The sequence below is a fragment of the Terrapene carolina genome, unplaced genomic scaffold, assembly GCF_002925995.2.
Source record: "Terrapene carolina triunguis isolate 2854851 unplaced genomic scaffold, T_m_triunguis-2.0 Scaffold66, whole genome shotgun sequence".
NCBI lineage: Eukaryota > Metazoa > Chordata > Testudines > Emydidae > Terrapene > Terrapene triunguis.
The window spans coordinates 56964045-56977618 of NW_020664417.1; the positions used below are offsets into that span (position 1 = coordinate 56964045).

Below are 13574 nucleotides of genomic sequence, written 5' to 3' on the forward strand. Positions count from 1 at the left end.
TTTTTTTTTTTTTTTTTTTTTTGCGCAGTTAAGTTCATGAGCAGATGGTAGCTTGATCCTGAAGTTCAAAGATAACTTTGATATGAATGAGTATTAGCATAATAGGGCTTGTTTAAAAAGTTCCCATCACTTCTATTTGTGTCTATTTTAAAAATGACTAATATTATTTCTTGTAACTTTGCAGGCTACAGATGCCAATTCAAATGTGAGGAAAAGAACAAACGCCATGGCACAGTCAGAGGCCGATGGTGGGAACCGAACTGACACAGCAAACAGTTCCATCCAACCTTCTGTGGTAACTCAGGGGTCTTCTGACATTACACCCCAGTCTCTTTCAGCATCAAGTCCAAACCCGTTCAGTCGCCTCAATGTATCAGAAACATTGTCTTCTGCAAGAGCTACTCCTCCAGCTCCTCCCTCCACCCCAATTTTAACTGGATGCATAACACAGCATGCCACAGCTGGATCCCCATCCATTCATCATTTACTTGGCTCTAGACTGGAACAGATTCAGACCACAGCTAATACGATGGGAGCATCTGTAAAGCCGTCTGCTATCTCTCCGTCTCCTGCTCCCCCTGCTTCCAGCTCTGGCACTAGTAAGATAGACAAATATGCACGCATTCTATTTCCTGTCACATTTGGAGCATTTAACATGGTCTACTGGGTAGTGTATCTATCCAAGGATACCATGGAAAAATCAGAAAGTCTAATGTAGTTTTGCTGCTATGTAGTAGTTTCCTTAATTATTATAACACATTTGTTGCAGGGTTCCTTCTTTTAAAACTATTTTTTTTTTTAAAAAAGAGACCATTAATTCTTATTTTACTAGGCTCTGTGCTAGGTTCCCATTGCAAAGAACAAGTTTATTGGGACAATTAACTAACTCATCGCTGAATAAAGGGTAAGAAATTGGCTTCTCTCTCCCAAATGGGTACACAGAACAGGGCCGGCTCCAGGCACCAGCTTGGCAAGCAGGTGCTTGGGGCGGCCACTCCGGAGAGGGGCGGCAGGTCCAGCTATTCGGTGGCAATTCGGCGGACGGTCCCTCACTCCCGCTCGGAGCGAAGGACCTTCCGCCTTAATTGCCGCTGCAGATCGCGACTTTTTTTTTTTTTTTTTTCTGCTTGGGGGGGCCAAAACCCTGGAGCCAGCCCTGACACAGAACTTGCCATGGGGGGGCAGGAAAGGGGAGGAACAGTGATGGGAAGCAAATAGAATGCAGACATACATATTTATGCAGTGTAGTGTGCACTGACTTTTAGTAGTATGCCATAATGATTATTACAAATCCCCGAGGCCCCCAGCACCACTGCCTAGACCCAGCAATGCATTTTCCACTATGACTTGCAGTGACTGTTTTGTGGATATTTTTAAATGCTGCCAGAAAGGGACTTTTCCTTGCTAGATTAAAGTTGATGAAAGAAATAATGAGTGGTGACAGAAGAAAATAGAGCGAGTCCTACTGGTGGGGGTTGGGGGGAGGGGAGATGGAATGGAGGGGGTGAGGGGAGCGCTGTAAAAAAAAGTTAGGCAAAGGAGTTGGAGAACTCCATATATTTTTACTAAGCAGTATTTTGTGCCGCTGCATAGAAAATTCTCTCTGAATTAAAGGATGAGTGAATCTCGTGGAGTCTGAGATTTTATGAATCTCTTGAACTAGTTATTTTGGGTTTGCAAAACCAACTTAATAGCCTGATCCTTCTTTCACTTACATCAGGTTTAACTTGAGTGTAGTTACTCCTAATTTACAACTGTGTAAGGGTACGTCTATACTTACCTCTGGGTCCGGCGGTAAGCAATCAATCTTCTGGGATCGATCCCGGAAGTGCTCGCCGTCGACACCGGTACTCCTGCTCCGTGAGAGGAGTACGCGGAGTCGACGGGGGAGCCTGCCTGCTGCATGTGGACCCGCGGTAAGTTCGAACTAAGATAGTTCGACTTCAGCTACGTGAATAACGTAGCTGAAGTTGCGTATCTTAGTTCGAAGTGGGGGGTTAGTGTGGACCAGCCCTAAGACAGAGAAGAAACAGGCCCATGATGTTTAGGCTTTGATTAGAATTCTTCCTTCTCTGGTGCCTTTCCCCTGTTTTGTTTTTCACTTTGTCTACTCTCCTCCTTTTTTCACCATTATTTTTCACTGGATGTTTTCCTTTTGCACTGTTTCTCGTAGCCTCCCCTAACCAGACTGCAAACCCAATAGTGTTTGAGTTCAAGTTAAATGTTCAAATGGCTTTAAAATGGCAAAATGAGTTTGCCCATCCTTTCTATGGTTACGGGTACAATCCAACTGTAAGGAAGGGAAATCACTTCCTTTGGGAAGTAGTCATGTCACATAAATAAGAGGAATACTTTCCTAGATGGGGTAAGGTGCTTTTCCTCTCGCCCCATCCTGTCTTAAAAATGCTCAATAGCAGTAAAGTGCTCTCCTGGATGGTTGGAGTTAAGATGTGCTTCCAGGTAAGTATTCGGATTTCTTGGATGAAGTGAACTGTTTAAATCTACCAGAGGTCTTGTTTATCAATTTCCTTTCTACTATACTGGATAGACGATATGCTGATTAAAAAAGAATTGCCTGCACAAACTGCACCTGGGTAGCTAATTGAACTTCTCTGCAATTGACTACCAAAAATAATGGGCCGGATTCTCAGCTATGCTCTGGCATATCTGGGGATATGCTTGGGTGGATTAGCCCTCAGCTGGAATAGAGTGACATAACTGACTCCTAAGCCACTCCTTCAGGAGCCCCTGGCATTGGGGATATGTTAGGGGCAGAAGAGGTATTGCCAGCACTTTACTGCGCTCTGGCAATGACCAGCTGACAGATGGACCTTTGGGGGCCACAGCCAGCTTGAGTAGTTTAGAATGTTCAGGAGGCTGCCCTAAACTAATCTGGGATCAGAGTCAGTGTAAAAATGCCCCAGAATGAGGAAACCACAGCTGGAATGTTTGCAGCCCTTCTTCCCACCTCTATCTCATGGACTCAGGCTTTAGCTGAGAATCTGACTGTGTAGTTTAAAAGACTTTAGAGACCATGAGAGGTAAGAACGTAAGTGCTGCCAGACTGGGTCAGACCATGGTCCATCTTACCCAATATCTCGTCTCCAACTGGGGCCCAATCCAGAGCTTCATGGGGGATTATGGAATGATTCAACCTTGTCTTCCACCCCCAGCTTTTGGTTGTCAGAGGTTCAGGGTCACCCCAAGCATGGTGTTTAATACCGCATGTAGTATGGGTTTCAGTTCATCAGGTCATGTTACATTAGACTGCACAGAAATTGACTTATGTGAGTTTATTATGATGTAACATAAGAATTTTCTTTAATTTTTTGTTTCACTGGCTTTGCCAAGCAGCCAGATGCCGTCATTTACATTTTGCTTCTTTACATCTACCAAAAGGCCTAATGCGATTTTTTACAGTATAAGAGGTGTAAGATTGCCACACTTCTTAGAATACCACAGCAGCTGCCATTGCACAAAATTACAAATGCAGCATGTGCACTAATTAGCTGTCTGAAGCAGTTCTGAATCCTTGGGTGTATCTCTGGGCATGGTAGCCTTTGCTCCCTAATTTAGTCACAGTATCATAATCACACTATCGCCCCCGGGCACAAGCCATAATCGATTTATCTGGTTAAACTAAGAGATCACAAAAAACTACACAAATACTAAAATATTTCTAGCATGATGAACAATGTAATTTTGGTTTGTTTGGAAACTGCAGCATTTGCTTTGAAAGTTACTAAAAATGAGCTTCGCTTTCCAGTCTGATGAGGAGAGAAATTATCTTCATTTCTCATGCATGGCTTTAAACAAGTCACTACAAACAGCTGTCTTCCTTTTCCTCCCACCTCCCTATGTTGGATGTATAATCAGCACATTGTTCAGCGGGATCATATGTTGGATCAGGCTGGTTGACCAAGATGATATGAATATGTATCTTGGATTCCCTGCCAATTCCTACTCTGATTTGATAAAACCTGCAACACAATCATAGAAAATTAACAAACTTACAAACATTCAGTTCCAACCTTCTGGCGAAGAGAATGTTTTGGAGGAGAATGTTTGAGTTTGTCAGAAAAGTGGGTTTTGGGGGCTTTTTTTTTTTTTTTTTAAATCTGTCAGGGTCAGGGCTGCCCAGAGGATTCAGGGGGCCTGGGGCAAAGCAATTTCAGGGGCCCCTTCTATTAAAAAAAGTTGCAATACTATATTCTCGTGGGGGCCTCTGTGGGGCCCGGGGCCTGGGGCAAATTGCCCCACTTGCCCCCCCCCGCCCCCCCGGGCGGCCCTGGTCAGGGTACTACTTAAGCACCTGATAACATCTGCATGGTTGCATTCAAAATGAGATATGACAATCTCATCATGAGGCTAGGAATAATTTATAATGCTGCACTACGTTTTTGTGTTAGGGCATTTGAAGAAATTAACATAACTAGCTTTCCAAATTACATAAGGACAATGTAAAGGGAAAGTAGTTGTTAGAATTTTTTTGTTACTTTTTAATCTCATAGTAGAGAACTCAGAAACAGCACAGAGGCTGCAATGTAATCAGTATTAGCATGTTGTGAACCGTCTGTAGCTCAGAGGCACACAAAAAACCCAGAAAGAAACACACCAAAAATATACTAGGAATCTTTGGGCATAGGTTCAAAACTAGCAGCTTAAATTGTATGCCCCAAAATTGCTTATAATTTCAGCGACCAGTTAAACAATGCCCTCTTCTGCTTTTTTTAAAGTAATACTACAATGATTTAAAAACAATCAACCAATCTGATTTATAAAGTCCAGTTTATAAATAGTAAATAAGGTGGTGTTAGAAAGTTTAAAAAAAAATCAGAATATTAGAAATCTAGGGCCGATCTACACTACAGAGTTAGATCAGCTTATCTACATTGTTCAGGGCTGTGAAAGAATTCTTCTGTTGCCCTAGCTTACCATCTCTTGGAGAGGTTGCAGCTGTGCCGCTGTTGCCTTTCTAGTATTGATGTGCTCCTGGTGAAATCTTTACTAAGTGCTACCTGCTAAGAGACTGTCCACAGACATTCATAAGGTGGGTGAGGTAATATTTTTTATTGGACCAACTTCTTGAAAGAGACAAGCTTTTGAGCTACACCTTGCTCTCTACTTCAGGTCTGTGAAAGGTATTCAGTATCACAGCTAAATACAAGGTGGAACAGATTGTTTAGCATAAGTAGTTAACACACATTGGAAGGGACCATTCAAAGTGAAATTTCCTGTTAACACCCTTTGCAGTCATGGGACAAAAAAGGGGGGTGAGTGGGTTACAGATTGTTATAATAAGCCATAAATGCAGTGTCTTTATTAAGACCATGATTATTAGTGTTTAACAAATTTATGAATGTAAACACCCAGGCTTGTCTTTTGAAGGTGTTGTGCAGGTTTCCTTCGAGGATGAGGACTGAGAAGTCAGATATGGAATGATCATTTTGTGAAAAGTGTTTGCCCAAGGGCTACAACACTGCATAGACATTGAGGTTAATAGCAAAACTCCCATTGATTTCAGTGATGCAGGCCCAGACCCCTAAAAGTGGGCATCAGGCCAAAAGGCCAGTAGAATCTCAGTTCACCCACAATGCTCATCCACAATGATCACACTTCATCATGTAGTCATCTGTCGTCATTGTCAGAAATCCATCGGACCCTGTGGTGGCCATCATTATTACCAGGTTTCACTGAAATACTACATTGAGAATAACATAGCAGTAGAATATTAAAATAAGGTATACAATAGCTGAAGATGTAAGCCTAGCCCCCAGTCCTTCACTGTGATTCATGTGGGTGGACTGCAGCATCCTTGGATCACAAACAAGAATGGGGCCATTGTTTCTTACTCCTCCTCTTACTATACTCTTTGTATAGTAAAATCCTTTGAGGATGTCAGCAAGCATGTGGACAAAGGTGATCTAACCTTTGATATAGTGTAGTTGGACTTTCAGAAAGTCTTTGCCAAGGCCCCACACCAAAGGCTCTTAAGCAGAGTAAACAGTCCTAGGATAAGAGGGAAGGTTCTCTCATGGATCAGTAGCTGGTTAAAAAATAGGAAACAAAGGGTAGGAATTTGTGGTCAATTTTCACAATGGAAAAGGTAAATAGTGGGGTCTCCAAGGATCTGTATTGGGACCAGTGCTGTTCAACATTCATAAATGATCTGGAAAAGGGGATAAACAGTGAGGTGGCAAAGTTTGCAGATTATCAAAATTTCTCAATATAGTTAAGTCCAAAGCTGACTAAGAAGAGTTACAAAGGGATCTCACAAAAGTAGGTGACTGGGCAACAAAATGGCAGATGAAATTCAATGCTGATAAAGGCAAAATAATGTACATTGGAAAAAGACTGGGACTGTTTAGTTTAGAAAAGAGACAACTAAGGGAGGGATAGGTTAGAGGTCTCTAAAATCATGACTGGTGTGGAGAAAGTGAATAAGGAAGTGTTGTTTACCCCTTCACATAGCACAAGAACCAGGGGTCACTCAGTGAAATTACCAGGCAGCAGGTTTAAAACAAAGATAAGGAAGTGCTTCTTCACACAATGAAGAGTCAATCTATGGATGTTGTAAAGGCCAAAAGTATAACTGAGTTTAAAAAAGAATTAGATGAGTTGGTGGAAGATAGGTCTATCAATGGCTCTTAGCCAAGGTGATCAGGGATGCAACCCCATGCTCTGGGTGTCTCTAAGGCTATAACTGCAAGAAGCTGGATTGGAGGACAAGGGAATGGATCACTCCATAATTGTCCTGTTCTGTTTGTTCCCTCTGAAGCATCTGGCACTGGCCACTGTCAGAAGACAGGATACTAGACTAGATGGACCATTGTTCTGACCCAGTGAGGACATTATGTTCTTAACTAACATGATTGTAAATGTTAATGTAGACAAGGAAGAATCTTAATTAATGGGGATTAAAAACCAAGTAGCAATTGTAGTGCAGCCAAACCTAAATAAAGGCTAATGCCTTGGAACACCTTGTAATAATACAGAACAAGCAATGGCAATTATAATCAAGACTTTCATAGTATTTTGAAATTCTTAAATTCTGTGGCAATAACTTATTCAGATCATTTGGGAAGGGAAGGGTTAAGACTTACCTTCACTTTATAATCTTGTTACAAATAAGGTAATAATGCAAGAAGTGGGATAGCACCAACTCACTGAAGTAGAAAGAACTTAATGCAAAATTTGTATTAACAAGTGACAGTTAAACAGAACAAATGAACGTACATGTCAGAGGTTTCTAAAAAAAATGCTAAAAACTATACAAAGGTAAAGCAATTAAATGACAATAGCATGACTCCTCCCTCAAAAACACATCTTACTTATGCAGGGTCAGATGCTTCTTTTACTTACACTGGTTTTGCACTGGTGTAACTACACTGATTTCAGTGTAGAAGTCACTTCTGATTACATTGGTGTAAGAACTTGATCCAGAGCCAACATAGGTCAATGGGAATCTTTCCATTGACTCCAATGGGCTTTAGATAAGGCCTTAAGTAAGAGAAGAATCAGGTGCATAGCCTCCATCTTTTGGAAAATTCTGACAGACCTTAGTGGTTAGTATTTGCATTTGTAACTCTTTTTTCAGAATGAAAACAGAACTTTCTTAGCTTATGCTTTTTTAATTTATTTTTAAAAAACAAATGCAGTTTCAAACTCTTCTATGTAATGCAGACTTTTTGAAAGCAAGCCTCTTCTTCACAGTCCATTTTCATACTTAGTTAAAGTGAAGTACTGAGCACCTTGATTAAAAGCTCCCTGCAGTGCTTAAATGCAGAGAATGGGAAAATGTAATTCTTTTCAAAATAAGTGATGCCTGCAAAACATGGTTGGTTTTCACTGTTGAATTAACAGATGTGATGGATATACCTTTTAAAATCTTTTTTGTTGTTGTTTTTGTTTTGCTTTGTAATGTATAATTTAATGTACTGAGAGATTTCTCTTGGACTTTATAATCTTTTGTATATTATTTCATTAGAAAAGATTCCAAAGCAAATCAGTTAACTAAAAAGTCAACCTCACTGTAATTTGCTCAGATTTTTGAATTAAAATTCTATTCTAATTTCTTGTACAACAGAGAAAGCCGTACAACTTCTTAAAAAAAAAAAAAAAAAGGCAGCTGGACTCCAGATTCTGTGAACTAAGCATTAGCAAAGTATCCAAATCTAGTCAGGAATTACTGAAAGATTTCTCGAAAGGGCAGCATAAGTCCAGTATTAAAAAATGTTAACATAATTACAGACTCAATGTAGTTAATCAGTATACTGTTGAACATTGAAAAAATGTTCAAATATTATATTTACTGATTTGTAAAGAAGACAGTATGAAGGTGTACTTAAAAGCAAGCAAACCTAAATTTGAAAGGGTTTCTGCATGGATGAAAAGAACAATATAAAAGCTCAGTATAAATTATTATTATTGCCTTTGTATTTTTATTTTCAAAATGAAAGAGAAAGATACCTAGGTAAGAGAAATAATATATTGTACTATTACAATTAACCTTTGACTAATACATAGCTTTAGTTTGATCTTTGGCTGCTGCTGCTAATCTACTTCAGCATGTTTGCTCTGCATTTTAATAAAGGATATATCCGTATTGTCTGTTGGAGTGAATACCACAAATCACTATGTTATTCTATAAAAAACCGACAAAGATTATCAGAGAGTATTTATTTTTGTAAAATCAGTATTATTTACAAACATGTTTTTGCCGTTAAAAAAAGAGCTTGACTGGAGATTGATAGAAGAAGCATAAATCTACATGAAATACCCAGTTGGGGTTCTAAGCACAATACTTTCTAACCCGCTATGTTAAATTGAACACTGCCTGGCCTTGATGCTAATGATGATGGCTCATCTTCCTGTTATGTGAGGATGTAATGGGGGAGCGCTCAAAAGTCAGGAATGTTTACTTTTTACCTGCATTTCATCTAAAGCGCTTTCAAAGCATGAGATTGTTTGGCTGAACCTCATCACTACAAATTAACGTCAGAGTCTGCTTTGCCGTTGCAAGCTTGAAAAGCTTCCTTTATGTTAGAATTCATCTGATCATCAAAGGAACCATGAGTAATGTATGTTCAAGAGAAAAAGAATGATTTATGTGCTTCATTGTTAACTTAGATGACAGACATTGTTTGAGATTTAAAATATTTCAGATAACCATGCAGGTAACCACAGTTGTTCTGGAATTTACATGAAAAATGCAGTTTTGTTACATAGTAATTACATACATGCCTTCCCAGATCATATGCCACTTATACTTTTCATGGAGCTGGGGCAAACTCTTGCCCTTTCAAATTTCAGCCAGGCCTGGTGGGGATGGGGGTGGTATATACGACAGAGTAGTGATAGTTTTGTAGTGGGTCCCTAAGTCACCCTGTCAGCAGCCTAGCTCAGGGATTGTGGGAGGAAAATGCTCCTAACTGGACCTCACAGGTGCTACAAAAAGCATCATCATATAGCTCTTCCCTCCACTGTTCTTGTCACATGCCTCAGAACGCCACATGGGAGACCAAAGGCATAAGAAGGTCTCAGGCTGGTAGGCCACATCCACTTAGCGCACAAATGTCTGCATTAGCCACTCCCTCAGTCTGACACGCAAGGGAACTAGGCTGCAATCCTGCTCAGCTGCTTTGTGGGTGTGCTTGGGGTGGGATGTACTCTCTGCTCCCTCCAACACATGCCGTGCGAATAAGGCAGGTTTTGTGCCCAAAAGTAAAGTATAATTGTATAAAAATGTATTGACTGGGACAGTGGCTATAGCAGACTGAAACCAGAAGGGAAGCTCTCAGCACACAAGCCAAGGACAAGAGGGAGTGTCACTTACCTAAGCCAGGGTAAGAAAAGAGAGCTTGCTCTTTACTTTTAGCACAGGATGGGGAGCTGTATTACCCCTGCCCCTTCTTTACTGTACTCCTGCTCTGAGGCAGTCTTATAAGACACAGAGGGCCTGGCATGTTGGTTTCCCACTGTTGCATCTCCATTGACTTCACTGGATTCTTTACTGTCAATCTGAGAAAAATCAAGCCTAGATTTTGTATCTAGGAAAAGGATTTTAAAATAAAACTTAAGGGTTGGTAAGTTTGAAAACCTTTTAATATAATCTACTGGCAAAGTTCACCTAGATAGCTTTTTCCGGTCAAAGTAGTGGCAAGACATCCAGAGGCTGTACTGGCTCTGGTGTTTCCTTTTGATTGGTGTGATGATTCTGTGCGCTTAAAACAACTAAAGGACCAAAAATCATATGCCATGAGCCCAGGACTCATGAAAGTGCATAAATCAACCAGGCTGTGTGTGAGCGAGGGGGAGAATGTGGTTAAGGAAACAGAATTCAGTTTCTGGCTCCCAAAGAGTTATTTTAAGAAATGTTATTTTGTGAGGCCTTTGGGCAGGAGACAGCCTACAAACAAATATTTTTTTATGAAATATAAGAAAACAAATATGGAAAATATCTTGGCAAGTGCCCTTTTTAAAACATTTTTTCTGTTCATTGAATACACCCTTTCTAGCTCATAATAGTTGGTCAGGAAGGATTAGGAGGTAGGATAAAAGACAATTATTTAAACATTATTATTCTGCTTAATTTTGAAGCATTTCTCAGCCTAAAACAAAGAGTGGCTTTTTAACGTTTCCTGTCTCTCCAGACTCTGATAATTCCTTAAACAATGCAAGTTGGTGCCTTGATCATTTAACGTACTCATTATATTAAAAAGGCTAAATCCAGAGGTTTTTGATTCTGATTTAACTTTAAAGCTCAAAGATCCAAAAATTAACAAAAGCTTCAGCTATAGCAACAGCTGGGGCCAGATTTTCTGAAATGCTCAGCACTCCCCAATAATTCTGGCCATGTCATTTAGGTGCCTACATGAGAGCTGTCAGGTGCTGAGCACTTCTGAAAATCTGGTTGTCACAGGATAGGATCAAACTGTGGCTTCCCCTCTGTTGGTGCACAGGGGTGGGGTTGAGGGTGCAGAAAAAGCTCCTTCCCCACCCTAGGAGGTAGGCAGAATGCTCCCTCTACCTCTGCTTGAGCACAAAGGGGGTTGGGTTAGCACAGCCAGCTGCTCTGAACACCCAAAAGAAGGCTTGGCTGTGGGAATTGGGTGACCAGGGTCCTGTCTCCACCCTGCACATCTGCTGTCCAGAGGCCAGCACTGGAGGGAATGCAAAAATAGACTACATTTAAGAAAAAAAGTGGTAGTGTGCTGAATGCTGCTCCTCAGCATGCTCCATGAGGAACTACACATGAGTTCTCTGGAATCTGCACTGTGCAGGAAAAAAGCCTCCAGCTATCACCACACTTCACTCAAGCATTTGTGTTCAGTGTTCCACACAAGTAGGCAGCGGGTTTACTCACGTACAGTATTTGCTTTCGAGGAGTGTGGCCATCTTAGCCACTACACCTCTGTAGCCTAGAGCTTAGCCTGTGCTTTTAACATTTTAAAACTTTTTCTTCGTGATGCTTCCCATTTGCTTTGTTTTGTTGTTTATTTCTTAAATGAAACATCAAGGGGAAATGTTTTCAATTTAAAAACAAACCGATATGTGAATTGTAAAGTCCTAGTGCAAATCATAGATAAGGGGAAGGTAGAGAACCCCACCTAGGCAACTACTGAATGGGAAAACATCTAGGAAGACTGGTTAAAAACCTGTTTTAAAATAAAAAGTAAACAAGTTAATTGTCCTTCAGCTGGATGGTGTTTAGTTAGTTAGTTCTTAAACAATTTATAGTTTTTCAAAGTATTTTGTCCATGCCAGAGAAGCTAATTTTGTCTTAAAGAAATTTCCATCTTAGCTCTCCTCTGTGGATATTGGAAATAAGATCCAGTGAATGTCTCTGTTACTTTATTTTATATCTCATAGTGTAAGATAGCTGGTATCAATCAGAATAGGAAACATTTAACACTGTGATGTTATTCAGTGACAGTTTCTTATATAGTTGAAAATAAATATATTGAATACATCTTTTCTTTCAGAGCCTGTAAAGAGAGAGAGGAGATTATATATATATATATATATATATAAATAAGAGAGAGAGATTTCTCCTCTCTGCATACTGCATGTATAAATATATATAAATACATACATCCAGGCTATGTAAAATAACAGAAGAGAAGAATATATCTGAGTTACAACCTGTCATTTACTATTAGTATATAACTTAGAAAATATTTTCCCTTTGCTTAAAAAATTCTCTCCCTCCCCCAGTACAAGTCCAGGGAAGTGCTGGCAGGGGTAGATTCTCAACCAAATATGTGGAACTTTAGGGCCCGATTCACCAGTTCATTTAAGCACATGTCTAAAGTGTAACGTGCTTAAATGCTTTGCTGAATTAGAGATATAGTCAGGCATGACAGCCCCTTACCGTATGCTGACTCCACAGTAGGACAGCTGATCTTGGGGACCATTAAGCCTTTTGCTTAAGGGGGGCAGAGAGAATCTACTTCTGCTTTACAGCGAGGAACTGCTCAATAACTGTCAGGAAAAAAAAATGGGAAACATTTTCCTGAAAACAAAACAAATATAAAAAACATCCTACCGCTTTTGCAAAAATTATGACCATCTCTAATCCTCCTTCCCTCGTCCTGCACTCAAGAGATCCTGGTAGTTAGTTCCCAGTGGCAAAAAGTCTAAGCAGAGGGGATATTGCAGTGGTACAAGACTCCCTCAGTATCCCCTCAGCTGGGGGAAATGCAACCACCTTGAGCATTTCCAAGAGTAGCAGCATTGACCAGAGAGGGAGAATGGCCAGGGCAGCTGGGGATGCACTGATTCAGCACATAACTTCTGTTGGCAGGAATCACAGTCAGAGATTAAAGTTGCCACCCTAATGGAAACTATGAGGGATGAGAGACAGCAGTACTGCCAGCTGCACTTCAGTAGCTGAATGCACCTCTGGGAGCAGCAGACCAGGCTGACGAAGGGAGGTGCAACATTACAGTGGAGGAAGAAGATGGGTTCCTAAAGTTAGGCATCTAATAGTCCAGTGAAATGAGGGTGCTGTTATGAGGGTTAAGCACCTAGAGCTTCCCATAAAATCAATCAGAGTTCAGGGCACCAAGCACTGGGGACACAAGTTAGTAGCAAGGCTGGACTGAGAACTCAGGAGTTCCTGGCTCCCAGCCTTGAGCTCAATCCACTAGATCATGTTACCTCTCCCAAGCTGTCAATTAACCCCACTGATGATGAACTATATGGAATACCTGTTAGAAACCGATACATTTTATTTGGCTCATTGACACCAATATTTTCTCTATGGAAATGTCAGGAACAAGACTCTTGTGCATATTTAGTAATGAAAGTAAAAACAAATGTTCCTTTAAAGGTGTGTGTATGTATATGGTGTGGGCCATATTCACTGGTATTGCTTTGGGCTGCTCTGATGACATACAATGGCAAACACATTAACTTGTTGATTGAACCTGGTTTATAACTTTGTTGCATCACTGGAGAAGTGCAAAGCAGCTGAAATGTATCAGTAACACTGGCCGTTACATATTCACACACATTTTATGTGTGTGGTGACGATAGCCGTATGATAAATGATGGAGCCATGTGATAAGTTG

General features: G+C 40.5%; 1 protein-coding gene across 2 annotated transcripts in view; it reads left to right on the forward strand.

Moving 5' to 3' along the window:
- Positions 1-718, forward strand: part of GABRA4 (gamma-aminobutyric acid type A receptor alpha4 subunit) — a 58260-nt gene extending 57542 nt beyond the window's left edge. For both annotated transcript variants that reach the window (XM_026648164.1, XM_026648163.1), the window contains exon 9: positions 185-718. In XM_026648164.1, coding sequence (XP_026503949.1) covers positions 185-718 — 534 coding nt within the window. The remainder of the gene's footprint in view (positions 1-184) is intronic.
- Positions 719-13574: the final 12856 nt, after the last annotated feature.